Source organism: Triticum dicoccoides, chromosome 3A (assembly GCF_002162155.2).
Source record: "Triticum dicoccoides isolate Atlit2015 ecotype Zavitan chromosome 3A, WEW_v2.0, whole genome shotgun sequence".
Lineage (NCBI taxonomy): Eukaryota > Viridiplantae > Streptophyta > Magnoliopsida > Poales > Poaceae > Triticum > Triticum dicoccoides.
The window spans coordinates 466,044,248-466,071,521 of NC_041384.1; the positions used below are offsets into that span (position 1 = coordinate 466,044,248).

Genomic DNA, 27,274 nt, shown 5'->3' on the forward strand with positions numbered 1-27,274 from the left:
GCCAGCATGGCCTCCCCTAACAGGCTCCAAAATCAAACCCTAATTTTGCTATGCAAGCCCTAGACCATCTCTAAATACAAGATCCACAACACATCAGAAACCCTTGCATTGATCTGTGGCCCTGCTAAACGTCCGCTCCTAAAATCCTGAACCCTACACCATCCGTGGCAAAAAAGGAGAGAAATAGCCCAAACCCTAGCACCTGTGCGCAATTGACTCGCACGCAAGCTCTTCCCCGGGAGCTTTCATGGACAGATCGAGCACAGAACCTGCCGGCGACGGTGACGTACCATAGAGGGGCGGCGAGGCATGGTCGTCACGACGCGACGGTGCGAGAGGGACGTCACGTAGGCCCCTCCCAAATGGTGCGGACGGTGGCGGCGCAGCGTCCGGCGACGAGCTCACGGTGTCGTCGCCACGCTCGCCCACGCCGGAGACGACGAACCACCTCGGCAGCGACAGCGAACCAGGGGAGAAGGGAGAAGCAGGGGAGTGGCTCGGGTGGGCTCGGTCGGAGCGGTTGGGCTCGATCCGACCAGGTGGCTCGATCGATCCGACCAGGTGGGGGATGTTTTAATAACTGGCTGTTTTGCAAAAAAGACCTGCATGCATGCGTATTCGAGCGAGCTGGGCACATGTGGCAGTCAATGCACACTTGGCATCGGTTGACTCGGGCCAGATCAGCACATACGTACACAAAACCGTATATTGGACTATAGATGACCCTCTAGAGCAAGTTTGGTGAAACGCAAGTAAATGGACCTGTAGTGATTTTTTCTCAATTTATAATTATACCTATTCACTCCTCTTTAGGTTTTATGTGTACCCTTCCACAAAGTACGTCGCGTTGCAAGGAGAAGGAACATTGCGTCACGTTACAAGAATTTTTTTATTGAAAATTCTTCATCCGCGTCAGTTATTCTGAACTGAGGGAGCTGTATTTTCTTTCCAACAAAGTACTCCATCTAGCAATTCGGAAAGAGAAGCAATCTGATCCAAACAATAATCTGCCAAGTCATCGTCGTTATCTCACGGTAATCTCAACTGAAACAACTCCTCTCTAGACACTGCTGTTGACTCCGCCGTTTTCTCAACCCACATGGCTCTCGAAGCGCGCCTCCGCCTCCCGCTCGCCGGGCCAACTCCGGCCACCGCTTTCCTCTCAGGATCCAACCCCAAACCCAGTCACATATCCTTCTCCCTCAAACCCGCCTCCACTTCTCTCTCCGCCGCCAATGCGCCGCCGCCCATCGTCGTCGTGGGCTCCGCCAACGCGGACATCTACGTCGAGGTCGACCGTCTCCCTCTTGTCGGCGAGACGGTTGCCGCGAGTGCCGGTCACAGCCTCGCCGGCGGGAAGGGCGCCAATCAAGCTGCCTGCGGGGGGCGGCTTGCGCTGGGGCCCACCTACCTCGTGGCGCGCGTGGGGGACGACGCCAACGGGCGCCTCCTCGAGGGGGCACTCGCGGACGCCGGCGGCGTCCGCCTCGACCGCGTCGCTCGCGCCCCCGGCGCGCCCTCGGGGCACGCTGTTGTCATGCTCATGCCCGACGGGCAGAACTCCATCATCATCGTTGGCGGCGCCAACATGGAGGGCTGGGCACCGGAGGTCGACCAGGAGGACCTGGACCTGATCCGGCAGGCCGGCGTGCTACTGCTGCAACGGGAGATACCCGATTGGGTCAACATTCAGGTCGCTCAGGTAGTTGCTCTAGCCCTTTCCGCTTATATACCCACTTTTGAGGTCACATTAGATTGAATTTTATGGTTCCTAAAAAAGATGAATTTTATGAGGGTTGGAATTCTTTCTCTGATAATGAAGACATGATTCAATTGAAGTTCTATTCTTTTTGTGCATTTGGGTAATTGCTTTCACTTAGTATTTGGTTGATTACTACTCCTATAGTCCCTCTGGAGATTTGCTAATGGCTTCTGGCTTGGCAATGTAAGGACACATGAGGAGAAAAAATATTGTGGTTGTTAACTTAGATTACTGGGAATGTTAAAAAAAAATCTGACGTCAGATTTTTAAGCATGGCAAATTATGTTGTCGCGAGGATGACAATTTCCTGTAGCAAGTATGGCAAATCTTGGCAAAAAACTGAACATTGCAAGGATTTGCCATGCTTGCTAAGGGAAATTGCCATCCTTGCGACAACATAATTTGCCATCTCAGGTGTTCGATTTGCTATGCTAGAAAATCTGACGTTCGATTTGTAGAGAAATCCTAGATTATTTTGTATTTATTGCATTAGCACAGATCAGTAGCTTGTGCTGCTGTGAAGCAATAATTCATGTGTCGAATGTTCTTAATTAGTTGGAATTAGCCCTTTTGATTTAGTTAGACCTGTGAATGTTTTGATGTGTTCTCTTCTTTGGTTTGCGATTCTGATCCGGTGCCTTCAACTGGACCAAAGGAGCAACGATACTAATTTGTGATACATCATGAACATGACTTAGATATTCCCTGAGTGGAATATACAGTCTCTTTTATTTGCCAAATGTAGTGGCCAGCATATTTTCAAATACGGTAATTTGTGCAAAAATGATGGAACAAGATATAAAAATAAAGAACTTTAGGTCTCTTAAAGGTTGTGGGATTTTCATAGGAATATTGCAGGATTTTAATCCTTAGGAATTTCTCCAATAACGGCCATCTGGATCATAGGATTGAGGTTCTCAAAATTCGATGAAATGCAATCTAATCCCCCCTTCCATATGAATCTTAACATGAGCACAAGCGCCATTTTATTTTTCCTTTCAGAAGTCCAATGCTCTCTCGCTACATTCCTCCAAAATTCTCGTGTTACTTTCCTTTACACCATCCAAAGGGGCATTACGTGGAAAATTTCTGTGTCCTGGGATCTTGTAGAAATCCATAACACATGACATCTTAATCCTGTGTTTCTCCTATTCTTATGTTTTCTAATTCCTTTGATCCAAATAGGCCTTCTAACACTATTAGTTAGTTTGATTCAAAAGATGATTAGCAAATGAATGACAGAAGTGGAAGCAAATCATAGGAAATAATTTCTGACAAGTGACACAGTTAACGATATTTAGAAAGAAACAGTTGACAGTGACGCCGCAGGGCTGGTCAAATGTGTGTCACGCCATGACCCATGCTCTCAAGCGTAACTACTCTACTACCTCTCTCCTAGAACGGGATAGAAAATGTGAGACTGGGTAGTCTCATTAACTAACAAAATGAAAATATGACAAGGTTAAGGGAAAAAATAAGTAAAAGCATTGAATGGTTCCTCGTAACAATGGGGTGAACATGGCTATGGTACAACTATTAAGGGAATATATATGATAACGTGAAATAAAAGTTTATTGTTGTAATAAACTAATAGCACAGATGGAAACCATAAGGTTATTTTCGTTCTGTTATTGTTGGGTATGATTTCTAAGATTTTCCAGTCCACACTTTCTCCTCAATCCTCGTTTAAAGGCCACTAAGAGTAGTTCCACACTAGAGCACTTGGCATGGGTACTCGCACATACACCCTCCGTCCGGAAATACTTGTCCAAGGAATGGATGTATCTAGATGTATTTTAGTTCTAGATACATCCATTTGTATCCATTTCTACGACAAGTATTTCCGGACGGAGGGAGTACTTTACTAGCACCGTGGTGTTGCCATCTCTTGTTTCGTTTGTGAATATTTCATTAGTTGAACAATTAGACTGGTCATGTCTGCGAAACTATTTCATTTTATTTTCGTCTATTGCAATGGTGTTTGGTTCCAGTCTGCAAGTCGGTATGAAAAAGAAAAGATGTTGATGAAGTGGTGGCCATTGTTGAAGAAGAGAGAAGTTGCAGTCCGGTAAGTTGCGTCACCGGAGGCAGCCAGCGTGACAAGATGAACAGGTAGTCGTCTGCGTGTCTCGTTCGTGTAAAGAGTCGGATGTTTGGATTAGGGGGTGAATGTTGGAGTAATCCAAACTGAAGTTGTTCTAGTGCTAGTCCCGTTAGGATTAGTACTAGGATGCGACCAACGTGGCCGTATAATTAGATTAGGAAAAATACTAAGTTGAGTCCGGCTAGGACTTGGGCCTAGCTATCTAGCTGCGTTGGTACGAGTAGTACTAGGTCTTCTTTAGGTATATGTGTCAGGAGTATACCTAAGTCCAACGCAGCTAGATAGCTAGGCCCAAGTCCTAGCCGGACTCAACTTAGTATTTTTCCTAATCTAATTATACGGCCACGTTGGTCACATCCTAGTACTAATCCTAACGGGACTAGCACTAGAACAACTTCAGTTTGGATTACTCCAACAAATGGCGTCCACGTAGTACCACATCTATTGTTAATGGGTTGGGTGCTACAAATGTTACCAAACATCAACCCTAGGTACACAGACTCTGCGCGTGTGGCCTTGTAGGGGCTCACCGCACGAGGCATCTACTGAGGAGCATTTCGGGGCAGAATGTTGCCAAGGTCGTCATCCCTTTAGTAGTGTGTGTAGAGGGGAGGGGGTTGGGGTTACGCCCAACCCTTAGTGATGCACTGCCAATTTACCTCGAGTTAGATTAGCAAATAATACATGTTGGCCCGAATAGTAGCACTTCCGGGTTAACGCTTCTGAAATGAAGCTAGGGCTAAAACTCAAAACAATTGCTACACATGGGTGTGTGCCCCAGAGTGGATTGAGGTCTTAGTGAATTTGGCCTATAGGGCATTTTACACTAAATCTCGTAAAAAAATGAAGGTGCTTGCTGTCCAATGCCCACCTTTTTCGCTTAAGTGAATTTGTGTTGTGCTCTTGTCTTGCTGAACAGCTGAAATTACTACTCCCTCCGTCCGGAAATACTTGTCGAAGAAATGGGTAAAAATGGATGTATCTAGAACTAAAATGCGTCTAGATACATCCATTTCTCCGACAAGTATTTCCGGACGGAGGGAGTACTAAAATTAGTATTTATTTTATGTTTGAAATTTTTGGTCGGAATGAACCTTATATTGATGCTCATTTACATTGCTCCTGATATCAAATGATTTTAGAGCAACATAGTTTCATGCATGTTTGTTTGAAATGACCAGCGTATAAGTTAGGATAGATCAGGGACTAGAATATTTGGCCTACCTGTGAGCTCTTTCGGTCTGGCCCACCTGGCCTACCAGCGTAGAAGTTAGGATATATCAGCGTATAAGTTAATTGAGCTGATATTTGGCCTACCTGTGAGCTCTTTAAGTCTGACCCAGCTACAATCAGCGTCTGCCACATGAGGCTCATGCTTCTAATCTGGATTATGAACAGATAGTCCGCTCTAGCTACTTTATAATTTGTGGTTCGTCCATACAGGAGGACCTTCATTTCCTCTTTGACAGCTGCAGTCCTGTGTTACTTAAACACCTAACGGTTCAGCAAGGGCAATCACATTGCCATCCACGACTTCATTGTTCCTTTTGTCGATCTGTTATGGACATCACTTTTTTTTTCTCGAATGCGCAGGAGAGCTGTGCATGATTATATTAAGAAGACAACCATGCTACATAAGCCCTCGCCGAACAAAACTAGAGTACGGCCATCGACCAAATAAACACTCACGGTCATATGCTACTAAGGCCTTTGGCCCCCGCCATAGCATCTCTAATGTCTTGCATGAGAATGTGTGTGTTGGTGTTGTTCTTGAACAAAAAAGGAAACAGTTTCAGCCTGAAATCTTTATTCATTGGTTAGAATTTACAGTATGTTGCTGCGTGTTAGTGCTTATTTACCTTTCCATGGCCTGGAGGTGCCAAAGGCCTATTTTTGTTTGACCCACTGATTACTTGGTCTGACCCACAACAAGAGCTAAGGGCCAGTTCTTTTGAGGTGCAGCTTATGCATAAGCTGCGATGGGAATAAGCCTCACAGAAGCTGCCTTGGAAATAAGTCCATGAGAATAAGCCATCCAGTTCTTTTGGGCTTTTGGCTTATTTTCACAATAAGCTGAAATAAGCTGCAAAAGAACTGGCCCTAAATGCCATCCTGGACTAGGTTTGTGGTCAGCTCAGACCCTCTGACATAACAAGTTTTTGAAGTGGAATCCGAGGAAAGTGGAAGCTTAACTCAGTGTGATTTTTTAATTCCACGCGGCCCTTTGTACCGACTTATGCATACGGTGTTTTACAATATTTACGTTGGCCCTAAACCATTCAGCCGGCTCTGGTTTTTGCTAATTAGAGGTTGTGGGCAAGTGGAAGGAGCATCCAAATATCTAATCTGTTTCACAGAACTCCATAGAGACAAAAGAGCTAAGGCTTGCGGCTGTAAGAAGAACCAATATCTCATCAATAAGGGTTCGATACTAATCTGGCCATGGAGAGGACAGCTAACTATCATGTGAAGGTAGCAAATTTTGGAGAAACTTAGTTGTGTGTATCTGTTATAATGGGAAATGTGTAGTCTTTGAATTTTTACTTTGTATGTCTTCCCATATTGGAAGGCAGTCTTCTAATTGCGTTCAGTAGAACCTTGACGCGTGGCTTACGTGCTGTCCAAGTTATGCAACTGGATATGTAGCTTTAGGTATTGTCTAATATATATCTGCTAAGGAGTAGGTGGCCTATGTTATTGGAATTCAAAAGAAACTACAGTCATGTATCGTGACTTCAGATATAAAATGAAGCAGCTTGTCATTTGTTTGAGTTGCTTCCATTTCAGTCTGAACTCTGAATGTAATGGTCCCTTTGTCTGTGTGATTGAGTCCTCGGAGAAAAGCCTCCAGGAAAAGAGTTAGTGTCGCAGATGGAAGGATAGTTTTATTTCTAGTTCTTGATACCTCGAGCGTGATTCCATGCAGGTTTATGTGATTGCAAAATCTCATTAAATGCGTGATAATGCGTTCTGTCTTTTCTAGCTAATGATCTTAAAGATTCCATTCAGATCAATTACCCTGTTTGCCAAATAGTATTAGTATTTCATGTTGACATCCTTATATAACTGAATTTTTAAGGTTGTGCCAGAGCAAGTCTAGTCTTGATTATGGTTTGTATCTGTTGTGTATCTATACAACTGTGTAAAGTAGATTGGAAATGCAGGAACCACCTTGTGTCTTTCCCTTTTATTCATGTTAAGATTACAGGGGTTCTTTTGTGGAAAATTTCAAACTTTTGTAAAATAGGTTGTTGGAAATGCAGGAACCACCTTGTGTCTTTGCATTTTATGCATGCTAAGATTTGAGGGGTTCTTCTGTAACAAAATTTCAAACTTTTGTTTCAGGCGGCAAAAGGTGCAGGTGTGCCTGTTATTTTAGATGCAGGTGGGATGGATGCTCCTGTCCCCAGAGAACTACTCGAACTGGTGGACATTTTTAGTCCAAATGAAACAGAGCTAGCACGTTTGACTGGGATGCCTACCGAGACTTTTGAACAAATCAGCCAGGCTGCAGGAGCATGCCATAAAATGGTGAGTTGTCTAAATCAGTTTTTTTATGTAGTTTGTTTCTCTGCATTTCTTCTATATTCAATTATAACTTCTAAGTTTGGCAACGAAGTTTTTAGAGAACCATGGTAATTGAAAACCACAGTACTCAGATGTGCACACAACGAATACTACAGTTTCTTGAAACCATGGTTTTTCTCAGTTTTAGCAAAACTACCTAGGTGTTTGGCTGGTGTTGCTATACTACAGACCGATTGTAACGCTGGGTGACATCTGAAACTCACTGAGCTACATGACCTAACGGCCGCCGGGTGCATGCAGCTTCTACGCACAAGGTCAGCTCGTCCGCACCTATGTAGCACATTTGCGTACTGCTATGCTAACTAGGCAGGCGCAAGAAACAGATCGATCAGCCGGCCTTCAATGGCTGGATTAATTTAACCATGGGGTGCATGATTAATCAAGAGCCTGTGGCAACTTAAGTTCATTAATCAACTAGATTGAAGTAATACAATCCTAGGAGCGTGTTGCTATCATATGTCTATACGTGCATGTACTCTTGGAGGCGGACCAAAATTCTTTGTGCGTGTACGATGCGCCATTTATACTGAATCGGCTACCTAGCATATATATCCGGTTGCATACAAGTGTTCTTCTAAAGGACCAATCGATCTAATCAGTGCGCTACTAGTCCGAAATTAATCGACAGCTAAGGACTCCATGGAGAAGCGTGCAAGATCACTAGAAACTAATCAGTGTTGTAATCCCATGCAGCGGCGTCATATCTAATATATATGCCACCCCTTGTAGCAGTCTTGCAATCAGACTGGACAGATGGAGGAAAATTAGGAGACGATCGCAGCTAATATTCTTATCTCAACGTAGATGGCAACGTCAAGTGCACTTTCTCTCTGTTCTGTTTAGAAAAAAGAGGTCTAGACCACTTTTTCAAATACTTTGAAAATACCACAGTTTTTATAATACTCCCTCCGTTTTTATTTACTCTGCATATTAGAGTTGACTGAAGTCAAACGTCGTAAAGTTTCACCAAGTTTGTAGAAAACAATATAGACATTTATCATAATAAATCTATACGATGTGAAAGTACATTCAATAATAAATCTAATGTTGTTGATTTGTTATTGTATATCTTAATATTTTTGTTTATAAACTTGGTCAAAGTTTGTAAAGATTGACTTTGACCAAAGCTAATATGCGAACTAAATAAAAACAGAGGGAGTATTATGGTTTACAAAACTTCAGTTTTTGTTGAAGCCAAACACATCAAAGTATTCAAAACCAAGTTTTTTTCCAGAAACCACGGTATTCTAGAAAAACTATAAAAATACTTTGCATCCAAACGCACCCCTAATTGTTGCTCTTTTGTTTCTTTTGATTAGCCATGACTAGATCTTAATATCTTTATTTAAGAAACTTCAATTAATGATGTTGTGTTATGGCATTTATCTGATAATAGCCATCTCTAAAGAATGTGTTGCTTTCCTTCCATTCTCCCTTCGCGTAGGTCTGTGCACGTGTGTTTCCCGTACACCTATTAGGAGTGTTGACTCTTACTGTTCTATACAAGTTTTCAAGTTAACACTCCTATGTGCTGTCCAAGTCTGCGTACAAGTGAAATTTGCGATTTGCAAAACTGTACAAACTTTGGATCTTTAGTTCCTACCTGCAAATCGGCTGCTAGTTACACAAATTATCATAATTCAGCAAGCTCCTGTAGTCATTTATAGTTTTGTACACTTTGGCTACTCTGTGATAGTGGTCCAACAAGTACTTTTCGTGAATGGCAGTGGGGAGCTGCTTGAAGCGAATTACAAATTAAGTACACAGGAAAGAGTAATCAGTTAAATTTCTTGTGCTCAGCGACGTGTTGGAGGGGGCATGGCCCTCCCTGGTAGGCCCTAAGCATGAGGAACGGCCCTAAGCTATGTAGTTGTAATAATTCTTGCATGTGTACAAGAAAACAGATTTTTTGTATCTCTAACAAACCGGCAGAGCGTACGTATGCTATTTTGATTTGAATGCCAATCCCATGGCAGTGGCTTGTAGATAACATTGGTAGTGCAATCTGAAAAATAACAACAGCATCTGATCACAGAATGGCCATTCGCCAAAAGTTCAGAATGTGTTCATAATCAAGGTTGGCCCATGAAATCTTTGTGCTTAATTCACTGGAAAATCGGAAAAGCAATATCTGATGTTTTTTGTTTGATGCTGTCTGGTCTGATGCCATAGCATAGATAAGTCTAATTGCTTCTTGTGTGTCCATAGCCACAATTTTATGGCAGGCAGTGTATTTGTCAGGATATTTTTTTTTTGAAACTGGGCAAAAGATTTGCCACTTTCATTGATTAAGAAGGAGGTTTAGAGTTTTGGTCACAGGCCGAATTACAAAGACATCACTCTCGCGGCACTACGGTACTCAAATATTTTGCCCCTGCAAGGCACCAAGACTTTGAAACATCTTTGATTCTTGCAACAAGAACCCCAACCGGCACCGCGGTGTTACGGAAGACGCGTGCATTCCTCTCGTTCCAAATTTCCCATGAGATCAACATAATAAGAGACATCATCGCCCGTCGAGACTGTGATGCGTTGGAGTCAATGAGATTCCACCAGGCTTTCACCGAATGGACCGTCACCCAAGCTGTAGGGTTCACATCAACCAAGCCAAGCCAAGATTTGATCATTTCCCAAACTCGGACCGTGTAGCGGCATTGGAAAAGGAGGTGAGCCGCGGTTTCCTGAACTTGCTTGCAGAGGGGGCAGCGATCACAGTTAGGCCATCCACGGCGTTGGAGCCTGTCGGCCGTCCATATCCTATTGTTGATCACAAGCCAAGCAAAGAATTTGCATTTGGGGGGAGCCCAGATCTTCCACACCAACTGTTGCATGTTGGAGTCAACTAAGCCCAGGAACTGGACCTTGTAGGCCGAGGACGCGGAGTAAGAGCCATCATTAGAAAGCTTCCAAGAGATAGAATCAGCCACGTCGGGGTTGAGTTGCACCACAGATAATTTCTCCCAAAGGTTGACGAACTCGGTCAGGTGTGTAGCGGAGGTGATCCCATCTGTTTTGACTTGAGAGACCCAGAAGTTATTATCCAAAGCCTTCTGAACCGAACATCCCCTTCTTTTTGATAGGTCAAAAATCTTCGGGGCGATGTCTTTGGGTCTCATGCCATCTAGCCAAGCAGACTCCCAGAAGGAAGCACGAATACCGTTGCCAAGCAACACGTTGGTGGCAGCAGCAAAAATGTTTTTATCATTCTCATCACAGGGGTTGCCCAAGCGAACCCACGGCTTCACCGGATCCAACCATTCTGCCCAAAGCCATTGGATACGAAGCGCGGACGCAAACTTCCTCATATTTAGGATACCTAGCCCCCCATGGGCCTTGGACTTGCAGACCTGTTCCCAGTTGATCTTGCATTTGCCACCGGTGACCTTGTCACAACCAGCCCAAAGGAAAGCACGCCGAAGAGAATCAATCTTTTCCAGAACCTCAATTGGAAGGTTTAACGCTGTCATATAATAAATGGCAATGGCCGTGAGGACAGACTTGACCAGCACAGCCCTTCCTGGAGCAGCCATTAGCATGCCCAACCATGGAGAAATCTTGGACGCAATCTTGTCCTCCAGGGGCTGAAAGTGAATCCTATTCAACCTCTTGACCGACAAAGGCAGCCCAAGATACTTCATCGGGAAGGTAGATCGGTTAGCCGAGAAGGGATGCAGAATATCATCAAGGTCCAAGTGATCACATCTGATGGGGGCAACCATGCTTTTAGAGCAGTTTGTGATCAGGCCAGTGACCTCACCGAAACAGGCAAGGGTTTCCGCAAAAAATTTGACCTCGGATTTAATTGGCGCAAGAAAGACCGCAGCATCGTCCACATATAAGGAGGCACGGATAACCATCGCATTTCCATCAAGAGGGTGCAACTTGCCTTGCTCAGTGGCCTTTTGAAGGATATGATGCAGAGGGTCAATTGCAAGCACAAAGAGGAGGGGGGAGAGGGGGTCCCCCTGTCTGAAGCCACAACCTTGTGATATTGGACATCCAGGAACACCATTGAGAAGAACCCTCGACGAGGCAGTAGACAGGAGGGCCGAGACCCAGCCTCGAAAGCGAGGTGGGAAGCCCAGGTGGTTCAGCAAGTCGAGGAGGAAGTCCCATCTGACCGAGTCGAATGCCTTTTTGATATCAAGCTTGAAGAGCAGAGCCGGGGTTTTTCTGCGGTGAAAGCGTCGGGCCAGGTTGCGAACGTACATAAAGTTATCATGGATACATCTTCTTTTGATGAAGGCGCTTTGAGCTTGGGAAACAAGGTCATTCATGTGGGGAGCCAAACGGTTGGACATGACTTTGGCGATGATCTTCGCGATGGCATGAATCAGACTAATGGGGCGAAAGTCAGAGATGTCTTCAGCACCATCCTTTTTCGGAATAAGGGCGACATCCGCAGTGTTCAACCAGTGCAAATGGGAGGCATGGAGATTTGAGAACCGGTTTATAGCCAGCATGACATCAACCTTAATTATGGTCCAACAAGATTTGAAGAAGGCCCCGGTAAAGCCATCCGGACCCGGTGCCTTATCGCTTGGCAATGAAAAAACTGCGGTTTTGACCTCCTCTTCGGAGATGGCCTCATCCAACTCATGAAGGTCGCAGTCTGGAATAGGAAGAATGTCCCAGTTGATATCTGTTTTGCGCGCGGGGCCTTTTATAGTGATGTTCTTGAAGTGACAGTGGATAATGTTCTCCTTAAGCTTGTGTTCCGTGACCCAGCCACCGTTGTGCTTGAGGCGGTGAATGAAATTTTTTCGCCTACGATGGTTGACCCGCAAATGGAAGTAGCGGGTGTTAGCATCTCCTTCTTTCAGATTAGTTATCCTCGAATTTTGCCTCTTTCTTGATTTTTCCAAAACAGCCCACCCAATGATCTTCCTCTTTAACCTTCTTCGAATATCACATTCATCATGGGAGAGTTCTCTATGTTCCTGGGCCAAATCGAGACGAAGGATCACCTCGAGAGCCATGTGAAGCTGGATCTTTGCGTTTGAGAAAAGAGACTTGCTCCAGGAGCGAAGTCTAGCAGCTGTAGTCTTTAGCCTGTGGAAAAGCCTTTGGTATGGCTCCACATGAATGGAGTCCTCAGCCCAAGCATCAGCGACAACCTTTTTGAATCCGGGCATCTTAGTCCAGTAGTTCTCGAAGCGGAAGGTTTTGGGTTTCCGCGGGCCATCGTCATTAGCCAATAGTAACGGGCAGTGGTCAGAGAGCGAAGATGATAAAGCATGCAGAATATGGGAGCCGAACTCGATATCCCAGTTATCGTTGCAGAAGAATCCGTCGAGTTTACACAATGTTGGATTAGAGCGCTCGTTGCTCCAAGTGAACTTCCGGTTCTGAAGATGAATCTCTTTTAGTCTGCAATTTGCAAGAGTGTTTCGAAAACGCACAAGACGGCTACGGTCAACATTAGCTCGGTTTTTGTCTCTAGCACGGTAAATTTGATTGAAGTCTCCATTGACAAGCCATTTTGTTCCATCAGGCGGCTTCTGGGAGGTAAGCTCGAGGAAGAAGTCGTCTTTGTGGATGCTTCTGGTAGGTCCATAGACCGTGGTTAACTTGAAAGTCTTTGCATCTGAAGCATTGTTGAGAGCAACCGTAGCAGAAAGAAAGTATGTGCCATACTGAACACTTGAGATGGTTACCACAGAGTCGTCCCACAACAGTAAGATTCCACCTCTAGTTCCATCCGCCGGTCTGTGTGCGAAGTTCTTGAGGCGGTATCCTCCCAGGTAGGCAGCCATATGAGGGTCGATGGTCTGGAGTTTGGACTCCTGGATGCAAACTAGATGGCAGGAGGAGGCAGCAATTGTTTCATGGACGACGGACTGGCGATCTGGACAGTTTAGACCACGAACATTCCAGCACAATATAGCAAGGTTTTGTTCTAACATGATTGCACAAAGATTACATCAGTTCAGTGCTCAAGGAACCACAACGACAACAATGGTCTCGCCAGGACCAGCAAAGGCAGCACTATGATGCTGCAAACAGGCGTACATCTAGCAAAATTCAGTTCAACTATCATCAGGAAACTAAGCTACAACTGGGACTAAGTAGCAAAGCTCAGGCCTCAGCCGCGGCAGCCTCGCTTGAGTCGGGTCCTCCTTCGCCTCCATGCTGCATCAGGGCTTCTTCTACCGCTGAGAAGAGATCACAGTCCAGCTGGAATAAAGCACGCAAGGCCGCGACAGCAATATCAGGGAGACGCCCTTGAAACATATCGGCAAACTTAGCAATTGCCGTCTCTGTGACCTGCTCCCCATCAGCAAGCACCCCCATGCGTTGACACAGGAGTTGTTCAGCGAGCCTCGCAATGGGCATCGTCCTCTTCTTAGCACCAAGTCTGGGACTCTGACGCGGCAGTTGAAAGCCAGTGACTCCAGCCATCGTCTTCCGGCGAGCGGTAGGACGTCTTGGAGGTGTCGATCTTGGTGGGGGAGATGGTAGGAGCGCTGGCATGCGAGGGATAAAAATTGGAGTGGCAATCTCTCTTTCTTCAACCGCAGCTTCAAGTTGGACAGTGGAGGCATCATGGATTGGTGTTTGATCTGAGCTATCACCGTGGTTATCATCTTCATGCGCAACTATCTCATCTTTAGGTTGAGCAGGAGACATCACTGTAGTGTCAAATTCCCTTTCTTCAACTTCGGCTTCAGGTTGGACAGTGTAGGCAAACTGGGTTGGTGTTTGATCTGGGCTGGTACTATGCTTTTCTTGAGCTTCATCTTCAAGCACCACAAGCAAATTTTTTATTTGAGCAGGAGAGTGAGCATTGCCTTGTGGGAGATCAAAACTGTTACACTTGTTACGATCTTCAGGACCAACTTCAAGGCATGGTGGAGGTGTTTCCATGGCAAAATCAGACGTTGGAGTTGGGGTGGCCAACACAAACTCCGGTGTAACCGTGCCATGCTCTTCACCAAGTGTCACGGAGGGTTGGATCTTAGAAATTCTGCTAGCAGTACCGCAGAGCCATCCTAGACCACGCCCAGCAGTGTTGATCTCGATCACGTCGCTGGAGGTGGTACGCGGGGAGGGCGGCAGTGAGCGTCCACGGCTCACCGTCCTGCACCCCTCAGACGAGACCTCCCTGGGAGGGTCGCACGCCCGGCGTCGACCGTCACGCCCGCGCTCTTCGCGCCCACGATCAGCGCCGCGGTCATCACGGCGTCCATCATCACGGCGCTCAGGAGCCCGTGAACGACTGCGAAAGAGGCCCCGCCAGGAGGAGGACCGCGGTCTGTCGTTGTCGCGTCCACGCCTGTCCTCCCTGTCACGATCGTCATCGCGTCGGTGCCGATCATCGTCATCTCGGCGTCGAGGTGGAGGTTCATGGCGGTCCCTTGCCCTGACCTCGCCGTCCACCACACCATAGCGCCAGGTGAAGGGGTCTGTGCGTGGGCGGCGAGGGATGTTTCCAGCGGCGTCGGGGGTGTAGTCCTCCAGCTTGTCGAGGTGCACGATGGCGCGGCGATGAAGGCCAGCGTGCCCAATGGCCGAGGACGGAGCTCCACCCACCCCAGTGGCCATCCGGGGAGCGATGGTGACGAGCTGCACCTTGGGGATAGCTGATGGATTCGCTGACCAAACCCACAGCTTGAGGCAAGAGGCATCTTCTTGCCGCGTAGCGATGTCGAAGTAGTGGAGGAAGGTATCCGGACCAAGCACTTGAGCTGCCACGGCTTCGGACCAAGCATTCAGGGGAATGCTCTCGATGCAGAGGTGGACATGGTAGTTTGCCCGGACCACGTCGGCGTGAGCGTCAAGGCGCCAGTTGGTGGAGTGCAGGTCCAGGCCGTTGTGACGGAAGCGCCCCTCCGTCGTCACCCTGTCTCGCTGATGCTGATAGTCGAACACGGCGAAGAAATCTTCAGGAAAGTGGGGAACGACCTTGACATCTCTGATCCCGAACTGCATGTCGATGGCTTCCTTGATCTCAGCAGCGCTCACCACCGGTCTTGTACCGCCAAGCCAGATGAGGGCGCCCAGGGATGCAAGGGACGCCGCATTAGCATCCATCTCCTGGGTGGAGACGATGACCACACGGCCCTCCTCAGGCCGCAGCGATGGGTCGCCAACGCGGAGCGGCTGCCTTGACATGGCGCGCGGCGGCGGCAGCGAAGCAGGCGATGCAGATCGAGGCGTGGCCGCCGCAGGAACCACCAAGGGGGTAGCAGAGGAAGGCGAGGTTGATGCAGGGGACAAAGGGGAGGGTGATGGGTCGTTGGTGCAGCCCCTCGCCCTGTGTCCGATTCTTCTACAGCGACGGCAAGTGAACGGATTGCGGCAGTCCACCTTACAGTGGCCTTTGAGGAGGCAGCGATGGCATTCGCGGTCCTGGAGCCTGACGAAATCCTTCGTCCGCTGTGGAGGGGAATAAGAGGATGGGGCTTTGCGACTTGAATGCCGGTTGTTGGGACGACCTTCACGCCACCAGTACGCTGGACGCACCAAATGCCATTCAAGAGCTGAGGAGACCTGTCTTGAATTCTCCTCTGAAGGCGTAGGGCTCGAGGGCGCGCTGCAGTTCGCACGCCGAGCAGCAGCCTTGAATGAAGCCGCTGGGGCGGACTTAAGGCATGGCCGGTGGGCGCCATGAATCGGGGGAGGCGGCGTAAACTCCAGGAGCTCTGCATTAATGGCAAAGCTTACTTTGCGGGGCAGCTCGGCCTCCTCTGGAGCGCCCGCAGAGGCCTCGGCAGGGGCCTGGACAGGCAGGGACCGCAGATCTGGGCGGACTGCGACCAGCTGGGGGAAGATGGATGCCACCAGATCCGGGCGCAGGAACCGCGGGGACGGGAACCCCGGAGGGAACCGAGGGGAGGGCGAGGCTGAGGAGGCGTTGGGCGGGGAGGCCCGAGCTGTAGCGGCTGGAGCAGCGGCGGCGGAGGTGGCTGCGGGCGCCGGAGTGGCGCGTCGCAAGAGGGTGGGCGCTGGAGGCATCTTCCGTGTTTGTCAGGATATTGAAGTAAGAAAAGAAGTGTAGCGCATAATTGATATATTTTCTTCTTTTTACAGTCACAAAGCGATGAAGTTGCAGACGTCTGTGTTGTTATATGTTGATAGCATTTGCCCCTATTCCCACTTCATGGCTTTCCATTACCATGTTTCAACAGTATATGGGCTTCATATTCCACTTTAAGCTGCCAGTACGAGGATTTGATTTACAACTAATTGTTTTCCTGTCAATTCCCTGTTTTTGTTTACCTTATATTGTGGTTTCTTTACGATAACATGTTCAAATTGTACTCTTTTGTTTGCTATAAAGGCTAGCAGTTCCACTTGATATATTCCATCGGCGAGATGCATTGCTATTTAAATCTTCTACGGAAGCTCTGAATGCATTGAACCTTATGGTAGGAGGACATTGATGATATTTCCTGCATGCAGGGTGTGAAAGAAGTTTTGGTTAAACTTGGGTCACAAGGATCTGCTCTGTTTGTGGAGGGAGAGGAGCCAATTAGGCAGGCGATAATACCCGCCACAGAAGTAGTAGACACCACCGGCGCTGGTGACACCTTCACCTCAGCTTTTGCTGTAGCTCTGGTGGAGGGGAAGCCCAAGAAAGAGTGCATGCGATTTGCTGGTACTAAAAGCACCCTCCAGTCAAATTGTTGGTTCTGATCTATTGTTGACATGTTGATTTGAGTTTCTTCTTCTTCTTGCATTTCAGCTGCCGCTGCCTCACTGTGTGTTGGAGTGAAGGGAGCCATTCCCAGCATGCCTGACAGGGAAACCGTGATGAGCCTTCTAGAATCTGTGCAAGCTGAATAACCGGAGAAACGGTGACTTTACCCTATTCATCAGCAATAATGTGAGCTGTTAAGCTTCAATCTCCTCTTTCGGTTCATTTATTTCGGGTATCTATATATATTTGTAGCCCCGTAAGTTATGGTAGAGGAAATAAGAGAAAATGCCATTCCTCGCGCCGCCCTCCGTAGAAACAGAAACACTGGTTCAGGAGTTCTAGGTCTGCTGTTTTTATAGCCATTCCCTGTTGCTATGCCATAGCTTTTTCTATTGTTATTAGGCATCGCCCGTTATCCTTCTCGACCTAAATTTTTCCCGTTGTTAGAAGTCATTAAACTTCACAAAACCGCCATGCCCTGAATGCAGGAATTGCTTTTGCTGTGAAACACTGGTGACGGTGAAGGGGGTTAGTAAGGTGTCACTGTCTGGCTCAAATCTAACAAGCATTCCTTTGGCAGGATCGGCTAAACATCCGACGGAGCTCCCCCGGAACCCTCGTGTGCTGCCCCCGGCCCAGTAACGTGCTAGTTAGTGGTGGTCTCTAAATGGAAACGCATTTTCCGGGGCCTATGCCGAGCAAATCCCGCACCCTCGAAATAAAAAAGGACACCTGAATGGTTTCACTTCAGAGAGATAGAATGAGCAGTTTCAGGTTTGGCCTGGCGCTGATGAGCTTTCCGAACTCCGACGGCGACTCCGGCACGGGTCAATTCATGATCTTATTGTTAAGCCGGGCCGATGTTAACCGCTCGCTGCTATCGACGGCCATCATCCGTCTTTTTCGATCCAGTCGTGGCCCGCTGCCGATCGCCGTCGCGCAGGCCCATCGGCGCGGTTCACTCCCTCTCACCGCCAACGGTGAAAGATCTCGCCGCTGCACCGTCGCTGCCGGAGAAACGACGCATGGCTCGACTGATTGACTGCTCCTAGCTAGTAAGATCGTCCAGAATCCAGTAGCCCAGCAACGTTTTTGCAGCTTCCGGGGGATCTGATCGTATCTGATGACGTACGCGTCGTCCGTCCGTCGAATCGGACGTTCGATGTGCCTCGCCGTACCCGTACGACGCCGACGGCCGGCATTTTCTCGACGAGCCCACCGACAGCAAACGTTCCTCACGGCCTTCTGTTTTTCCTCCTCCTCCTCCCAACTTCCTTCCCTTGTCTCGCTTTCCGGGAGTATTCCCGGAATGACCGTCCTTGGGAGGGAGATAATAATAATATGTTTGTGTTTGTGGCTACTGCTGTGACGGAGCCATCGCACGGCCGCTCGCCATTAAGCTCGTCCGGGACGGTACCGCGGCCGATGGCGTCGTGGTGGTGGCGGAGGCGGCCACTTTGAGTCTTCCTCAAGGCTGCAACCTGAAACGAAACCAACGGATGGATGGGTGGATGGATGGATCGCTCAACAAAGGCGACGTCGCTTTCGCAGATGGCTTAGCAATCCAGCTTCCTCTCGCTATGCAACACCGTCCGGATAGTTAATGCACGTGTCTTGTCACGTCTAATGAATCATATATATATACGCAAAGCTACCACACACACACGCACATGCTTCCGTGCCGCGATCACATACATACCTCTGCAGCAGACAGCAGTAGCAGCACGAGAGTAGGAGTAGTACTATACGGGTGACCAAGGGGAAAGACATACTTGACCGTAGCAGAGATGTACGTAGGTCCATCTCGATCTTCTCGGATATCGATCCCACTGGCATTTTCTCTTCTTTTTGCATGACTCAGGGCAGAGTCAGAGTCAGAGTCAGATTGGCCGGGCCGGTCAAGAAGTGCGATGCGAGACCGACCTTCCTTTCTAGCAGAGCAGCCGCCGGCCATGTCGTTTGGAAGTATGCAGCGGGGCGATGGCCGGAGTTATAACGGTGGCCTTGACTTCCCTTGCGTTCAAAGCTACTCCTACATGCCTCTGTCCAACCAGTTTGTTCAAGCTAAGCCAATCAATGCACGACGTGACGCCTGCGGTCCATCCTGCCTGCTCCCTTTTTTATACTGTACCCCTCAAATAATTCTCAACTTACCCCCATACAGTTCCGTTACACACGCAGGAAATGTATAGTCGGTTTCGCTTTGCGTATACGATCTCTGTACGATAGTAAAATCCTGCATCCAATATTGATCTGCCCACTTGATCCAAGGCTGATGGACTAGTGTTGTACGCCCATCGTCTGAAAATTCGTCGTACGTGTAGCGGGGCTCATGGTCATGGACAAAAGAAGACCAAGATAACTCGCAATTTAGCTAGTCCCAAGATTCAAGTATTTGATCAACAGCCAGAGCATATTACTTTGGAAAAGTACATAATAGTGAATGGTATTGAGCGAATGTTTCCTGGGAGTGGTTTTTAGGAAAGGCTCTTTTGAGAGTCCAATCCCGTGCGCAAATCTCAAAGCGATCACAACGTAGCAATCCCCGTTCGCTTTCATGCCTCCTCCTGAGCGAACGATGTAAACCTTCTCTCTCATGCATCCTCCCTTACGAATGATGCCGTGTGTAGCATGGCACTCCCCTAACTATGAGATTATGTCAATTACTGGAATTATTATGACAACTTCTCTGCGTAGCATGACAATTTCTGAACATGTGCGCAACTTTCCCTTTTCTTAGCCTGCCAATTCTCTCTTTGCAGCATGGCAAAACCCTGAAACGCATGGCAATTTTCTCTGTTACAACGTGGCAAATCCCTAAAACGTATGACAATTCGTTCTGCTATAACATGTCAATTATCACGGCAAATCTATCTGCCATAGCATGGCAAATCTCTCTATTATAGCATGCCAATTCCTAAACATTCCCTGGGAGTGATCTCTTGAGGAACACTCTTTGATCGAATGAGCCTCCCAGAGTGAAAGATCGTTCGCGCCAGGGAGGGCACGTTAGAATCACAAAAGTAATACCATCGTTTTTGTTTTTTCCACGGTACTAATTTCCCATCGCCGTTTAGTTACTTTTGTATCAGAACACCTGCATTTTATTTGTCGGTTCTGGTCAAGCTTGAATGGTATCTTATAAATATAAAAAAAACCAGGAGGAATACGAATTAATCCTAATTAAAATTGTGAAATTGTTTAGCCAAGAACTGATCAAAGCAGTACAGCTAGTGCTCACCAAATTAATACTATACACCTTTCTCCGGTGAGTATTATATTATGTTACTGTATGTGCTCCTGCTCAAGTTGGACATCAAAAAGGCTTTTGATTCAGTTAGATGGGAATATCTTCTCGACCTATTACAGAGGAGAGGTTTTCCTTCGAGGTTTCGTGAGTGGATCACGGCCCTTCTTCGGACATCTACATCGAGGGTTCTTCTCAACGGTGTTCCTGGCAATCCTATCCAGCATGGGCAGGGCCTCCGGCAGGGGGACCCAGTGTCTCCCCTTCTGTTTGTCCTTGCTATTGACCCCCTTCAGCAAATCTTGGACGTGGCAACAGAGAATGGAGACCTACACAGATTACGTGGCCGTGGTGCCCGCCTTCGCACCTCCCTATACGCGGACGACGCTGCCATATTCTTGGTGCCTATCAAGGAGGATGTGGATATGCTTGCCACCATACTTCAAAGCTTTGGAAACGTCACCGGCCTAGTTACGAACATTAACAAGAGTTTGGTGGCCCCTATTAGATGCTCCAATGTCGACCTTGACATGATTCTGGGTGCCTTCCCAGCAGTCAGAGCTCAGTTCCCCTTGCGATACCTCGGCCTTCCGCTATCCATTCATCGTTTGCGGGTTGTCGACTTCCAGCATTTGCTTGATAAGATTGCTGGAAAGATCATGATTGGCCAGGGAAAGTACATTACGATGGCTGGGAGGAGCACGTGGGTAAAGTCAGTTATCACTTCGCAGGCCATCCACCATCTCACTTCGCTTGTGGTGCCCAAAGGAATGATGGCATCCATCGTCAAGCTGCAACGGGCTTTTCTTTGGGGAGGCACGGATAAAGTTTCTGCAGGCAAATGTAAGATAAGATGGGAGAAAGTTTGTACGCCCAAGGACATGGACGGCCTAGGCATCCTGGACATGGAAAAACCCGCACGTGCCTTATGGCTTAGATGGCCTTGGTTGGTTTGGAAGGACGCGGAAAGAGCTTGGGTTGATTTGGGGCATCCATGCGATGAAGAGGACATGGCGCTGTTTTATGAGTGCACTTCCATCACTGTTGGCAACGGGCAAAGGGCCTCTTTCTGGCACTCCCCTTGGCTTGGGGGTCGCAAGCCAAAAGACATGGCTCCCTCCATTTTTGCAATTTCCAAACACAAGAATGACACCATCCATAGGGCTTTGGATCTCAACAAGTGGATTGCCAACATCAACACAAACTCTGGGCTCACAATTCAGCACATCCTTGAATACTATGAGCTTTGGGTTGGATTACGAGAGGTCTTCTTTGATGAGGGGGTGGATGATGAGATTGTTTGGAAGCTTTCGCCTTCCGGTGAGTACACGGCATCGTCGGCTTACAAAGCTCAACTCGACGACTCCACTACATCGAAAATGAAGTCTGCAGTGTGGAACAATTGGGCGCCGCCAAAGCACAAATTCTTCGCTTGGCTTATCATTCAAGACCGTGTTTGGACGGCGGACAGGCTTCAACGGAGAGGATGGCCAAATTGCGGCCTATGCCAGTTATGCAAGAGGGAGCCAGAGACGGCGGCACACATCATCTTCCGCTGTCGATACACGGTACGCATTTGGACGGAGATCAAGACTTGGATGGGTTTGACCGATGTGGACATCATCGACTGGAGTAACTTCAACAGCGTCAACGATTGGTGGCATCACATGGTAGGCGTCAATGGCAATGTGAGAAAGGGCCTCGCATCTCTCGTCATGTTGGTTTCATGGGAGATTTGGAACGAGCGGAATGCGAGAGTATTTAGAATGGTGTCCTCCATGCCAAATGTAATCACGTCTAGAATCAAGGCGGAGGTCAGACTTTGGGGGTTGGCAGGGACCAAACGGCTGAGTTCTTTTATGCCACGAGAGTAGGCTTATCGGTTTCGGGCGTCTACGGGCGGTCGGTCATGTAATTCAAAACTCTTCTTAATTAATGAGATGAGGCAAATTTTTTGCCTCCGTTTTGGAAAAAAAAATGTTACTGTATGTTGTATTGGTGTTGACGTACACGTCTATTGGATGTGGACTTTGAACACGAGTCTACGCCGTAGAATTTATATTTTGTGCCGGAGAAAAAGAAACGCTCCATCGTATCGCGGCATGCAAGTTGGTGCACACCTTGCACCTTGGCCTTTAATGCTTTTGACCTTCTAGACTAGTAGCTAGTCCGGTTCTGGTAGCTATCAGCAGTTCAGCACTGCCCAATGTTGCGTCCCAGGACTTCCAACCTGATTAACCTGCTGGACCATGTCTAAACATATTATAATACTACCAAAAAAAAAGCATTCATCAAACCCCAAAAGGGCAAAAGTAATACTACCATGAATTATGCATATACTGTTAGTTTCTCTTGCCTTCACAACACCAGTTCATCGATCAACAAGTCCGGAATGGAAAACGTAGGAAGTTAACAAAGCTTAATCAGTGACACTTATTTTGAGACGGAGAGAGTATTAGTTTGTCTTGGCCTCACAATACCAGTTCATCAATCAACGCGTCCGAAATGGAAGAGAAAGGAAGTTAACCAAGCTAGACAGATTCAAGAACAGTGCATATCACATGTATGATCTCATTGCTCCGAAGAGCGCTGCAATTGCACTCTCTCGTAGTACAAGAGGTACATACAAATGAATGAGGATATGGATGTAACTGGTCCACCATCTTCTTGATTAACTGGCTGGGAGTAAAACAAAGGCAGGGAGCGATCATGCCATGGCTTTGACGATTTCTTGCACTGTGTCGATATACACACTGTGCAAGCATCTTAGCCCAGCCGATTAATTGGATGGCCACCAAAGTAGATTTCCTCTCGATGGACAACCTTTAATTAAACAAACATGAATTCTGTCACATGTGTATTAATGTTTCTTCCTAGCTAGACAAGTTTGCTAAAGCTAAAGGTACTGGTACTTCTATCCCAGTGGGTTAGAAAGAATCTGTGTGCTTGAGACTGTACTAATCGTCCTCAGCTAGCTAGAGTAGTAGAGTACAAAGAGCCATTTAAAGTGTATGTGTGTGTGTGTGTGTGTGGCTAGCTGAAATATTTGGCTTTCTACAGCTACAGGGACCAAATTTTAAGCTACATACTAGTACATCAGAATCGACCATGCATCCAATTTGTTCCACACTTGCTGCTCAGATCAAACCTAGCTATATTTGACCAATTATTAGGAGTATATAGGATGGAGTATTTCAAATAAACATTTCCATAAATAAACCTAATACCACATACTATTGTGTTCATTGTTTAGTCATAATATTTAATATTATGAGGTAGCATTGGAAAGGGTGGAAAAGCTTAAAAAAGGATATCCGGCCCATTCCACACAAATAGCGAAATGTCACATGTCATCATAGATCTAGCTAATTGACCTACTCTTTTGTCCATGGTAGATATATCGATGCAAGCAAAAATATCTGTTACTATATTTCATGCTACATGCATGTCTGACCAGTGCACATTGCATGGAACCAAAATTTGGAAGGCGTCAATCATGCATGTCTTTTTTTTATGGGAAGACGTCAATCATCTAACCGACGAAATAGCAACTGATTAGTCAGTAGATAAATTGACTGCTTCGCAAAAACAAAGCAAAAAAAGATACATTCACTGTTGCTAGCTCTAAACCCCAACGTGGTGAGCACGACTGCACGTACGAGTCATGCATCACCGCACAGTTCAACAGTTGCACCCAAGCTTCGTCTAAACTCCAAATTTAACACCCAAATTAACCACGTTTGAATTAGCTAGGTTCACATCAATCGATATATCATATTAGATGGATCATCGATTTTTCTCCAGCTATTACATACGTAGTATGACTCAGGCAGACATGGACCGTAACGTGCATCGATCAGTGACTACATCCAAGTTTAATCTTGCACCAATCATATGTACATGTACAGAAACCACACAAGCAGGGTCTCCAGTGCAGGTAGGTTCACATCACTATGGATGAGTAATGATATCTACACCAGCTCGCTAGCTAGCTAGGTAGCGCCTGGAGCGAGCGAGCGACCTGGTCAAGTGATCACTACCTGCAAGAAAGAAGCAAGCAGCAAAACGACCCTCACTGCTTTTTCCCTTAACAACTCTTTGTACCAACCACAGGAACAATCCCATCACGGGTTCATGACAAGTTAGCTAGCCAAGATCGTTGTACATATCGATCTTCTTCTTGCCACAATTGCCACCAACAGCAAATTAATGAAGCCTATCATGCATGATCGGTTGCCATGTATGCAAGAAACCTTAATACCATACCAAACATGCAAATGGATATGCGCATTCTTAGTACTGTTGCATTAATGGAGCCAGGGGAAACACAAGGAGCATAAAATTATCATACATATAGCTCATGCATGCATGGCCAGTACCGGCGACAGAGTGCAATATATGCATGAGATGGGGAATTAGGTACTTTCATGTACAAGAACTGCTAGTACACTGACTACTACGAGAGCTAGATAGCTAGCGAGCTAGATCCATCGAAATGATACGAGGCCCAGAAAAAACTCATTCTGTACCATCTCGCAGCACCGGATCGATCGAGGAAGGAAACAAATCAAGAAGTGAAGGCAATCAAGGAAAAACAAGATCGATTGGGGGATGTTAATAAGGCAGCAAGAACCAACCAAATCTCTTAATTATCTCTAGCTATAGCTAGCTAACTAATGAAGCTTCCCATACGGTGATGACGGCTGGTTGTTGTTGTTGCCGCCGGCGCCGTGGATGAAGGACGGCAGCATGTCCTGCAGGAGCCCGAAGTCCGGCGCCATGAAGTGCTGCATCTGGAGCGACGGAGGAGACGAGGCGGTGGGGCTCGCCACGCTGCTGATTGAGCCGGCCAGACCCTGGGTCGACGCTTGGTGGCCCGCACCGGAGCCGATCATCGGCCGCGTCATGCTGTGGTGGGCGCGCGGCTGCAGGAGGCCGCCCAGCACGTCGACGCCGCTGCTCCGGCCGAACGGCGATCCGGCGCGGCCGCCCATGCCCATCTGCGGCATCATGCCGAGGTGGCCGTGGTGCTGGTGATGCAGGTGCGCGGCCTGCGCGGCGAGGAGGTGGGTGCTGCCGCGGAGCGCGGAGGGGATGGGGTGCGTGTGCTTGCCCTCGTACGTGGTGATCACCACAGCCGGGTCCTGGAACGACCGCTCCACCCTCTTCTTCACCACACACTTCTGCGTCGTGCACCGGTAGTAGCTCCTGCACACACCCGTCACCATTATCAGCACAAGCACATACATAACCATTCTTCGTCCCTACATACAGTATATACCAAAATCGCCCATGCACATGCGGTGCAACTGCCTATGTATGTATAGTACGTACATACGTCGATACGTACCTGGGATATGGGCTGTTCTTGACGGCCTTCTGGCCGTACTTGCGCCAGCGGTAGCCGTCCTCGAGGTGGTCGACCTCGCTCTTGGTCATGAAGGCGAACCGCGGCTGCCGCGGCCGCTTCTCGCCCTTGGCCGCCTTGCCGCCCTTGGCCGCCACCGCCGCAGACCTGAAAAGATTTCGATTACGCGTCGGTGAGATGAGATATCAGCAGCCGAAAGCGGCGGAATCGTATACCATTTGGCTGTCTCGATACCTTAGCTATCTACTCCTAATCCTAGTGGTGGATAGAGATTTCGTTCATACTACGATCAATCGACCGACTGCGATATGTATGGCCTCCAGGCCGGGATCCCGTTCAAACATGCATGGTTGTTGGCGTGGTCTATGTATGAGCGCACATGGTTTTTTAGGAGGTTCACATTGTGCCCGGCCTTTTTGCTGCCCCTTTTCTGCTCTTTGGATTTTCTGGGAGATGCGTACATATGATAGGTTGCACCAAAGTAGAACCTGAGCAAATCCTAGATGGGGGAGGGTCTCTTAACTGGGCATGGTTTCATTCTAGAGATTATTGGGCATGATTTTGACAAAATGGGGTCATGGGCTAGAAGAAGAAAAATGAACAAAGCATAAATAAAAGTAGAAAAAATGCAAGAGGCAAATTTGTGATCAAGATTTTGGAGATGAAGCAAGTAATCAAGAGTTCATGACACGAAATCAGATTTTATGTTTTTATTTATATTTATTCTTGATTGTCAGGGTGAGGCTTGAGCGCTCGGTGTGAAACCCTAGCCGGGTTCACACCTTGGCCAGCCGGCCAAACTACCTTAAAAGGGGAATAAAGAACAAAAAAAGAACAGAAAAGGCATGAATGAATGAATGGCTAGCAAGCAATTCAAGGAAGCGAAATCTAGCCGGCCCCAAATCTTGATCCAATATCATCACAGAAAAGAACTAGAGGCAGGTAACCAGATTAGGCAGTCAGAAGGACCAAGAACTCGCCAAAAGGGACGCCCCAAGATTTCAGATCAAGACACGGAAAATCACAGAGAGAGAGAGAGAGAGAGAGAGAGAGAGAGAGAGAGAGAGAAATTAATGCAGTCCAACTCACCCTTTCTTGCTCTTGTCACCCTCATCTCCCCCCTTGCCGTCCTTCCCGTCGCCGTCCTCCTTCTTGCACCTCCCAGCCGAGTCCCCCTCTCCGGCGCAGAGGCCTCCGCCGGCCTCGCTCGACGAGGACGACATGGACGACGTGGCGTTGGGCGTCCCCCCGCCGGCGCTGGGGGTGAGGGCGCCGCCGCTGGGCGTGGTGTCCACCACCAGCTCCCTCTTGACGACGTCCTCCGCGGCTGGCAGCTCCAGCGCCCTGCACAGCAGATCGTAGTCCATGGGCGTCTGCAGGTAGTCGGCGAGCCAGGAGGCCTGCTGCTCTTGCTGCTGCATCCCCGGCCCCGGCCGCTGCATGAAGAGCGACGCGAGCTCGTCGTGGAACTGGAACTCGCCCGACATAGGCGCTACGCTGTATTGCTTTGCTGCCTGTGGGAACTCGAACCGATTGTTCTTGGCGCTGTGGCTGGCTGTGGG

General features: G+C 47.8%; 2 protein-coding genes across 2 annotated transcripts; one reads left to right on the forward strand and one right to left on the reverse strand.

The window, feature by feature from the left end:
• Positions 1-1,051: 1,051 nt before the first annotated feature.
• Positions 1,052-17,964, forward strand: LOC119268585 (ribokinase-like). Its single transcript, XM_037550244.1, has 5 exons — positions 1,052-1,702; positions 7,212-7,397; positions 16,860-17,055; positions 17,143-17,283; positions 17,678-17,964. The coding sequence occupies exons 1-4, from the start codon at positions 1,100-1,102 to the stop codon at positions 17,241-17,243; spliced, it is 1,086 nt and encodes a 361-aa protein (XP_037406141.1). The 5' UTR covers positions 1,052-1,099; the 3' UTR covers positions 17,244-17,283; positions 17,678-17,964.
• Positions 17,965-24,668: 6,704 nt separating this feature from the next.
• LOC119268586 (WRKY transcription factor 71-like) lies at positions 24,669-27,268 on the reverse strand. Its single transcript, XM_037550245.1, has 3 exons — positions 26,802-27,268; positions 25,695-25,859; positions 24,669-25,552 (listed from the first exon to the last, which is right to left on the reverse strand). The coding sequence occupies exons 1-3, from the start codon at positions 27,197-27,199 to the stop codon at positions 25,018-25,020; spliced, it is 1,098 nt and encodes a 365-aa protein (XP_037406142.1). The 5' UTR covers positions 27,200-27,268; the 3' UTR covers positions 24,669-25,017.
• Positions 27,269-27,274: the final 6 nt, after the last annotated feature.

Bases quoted from the DNA above. Each gene is read 5' to 3' on its own strand.
- LOC119268585 (XM_037550244.1), top strand. From the start codon at position 1,100: ATGGCTCTCGAAGCGCGCCTCCGCCTCCCGCTCGCCGGGCCAACTCCG. The intron at 1,703-7,211 runs GTAGTTGCTCTA...CTTTTGTTTCAG, and splicing joins TCAACATTCAGGTCGCTCAG to GCGGCAAAAGGTGCAGGTGT. The intron at 17,056-17,142 runs GTACTAAAAGCA...CTTGCATTTCAG, and splicing joins AGAGTGCATGCGATTTGCTG to CTGCCGCTGCCTCACTGTGT.
- LOC119268586 (XM_037550245.1), bottom strand. From the start codon at position 27,199: ATGTCGGGCGAGTTCCAGTTCCACGACGAGCTCGCGTCGCTCTTCATG. The intron at 25,860-26,801 runs GTGAGTTGGACT...AAATCTTTTCAG, and splicing joins GGTGACAAGAGCAAGAAAGG to GTCTGCGGCGGTGGCGGCCA. The intron at 25,553-25,694 runs GTACGTATCGAC...GGGTGTGTGCAG, and splicing joins AAGAACAGCCCATATCCCAG to GAGCTACTACCGGTGCACGA.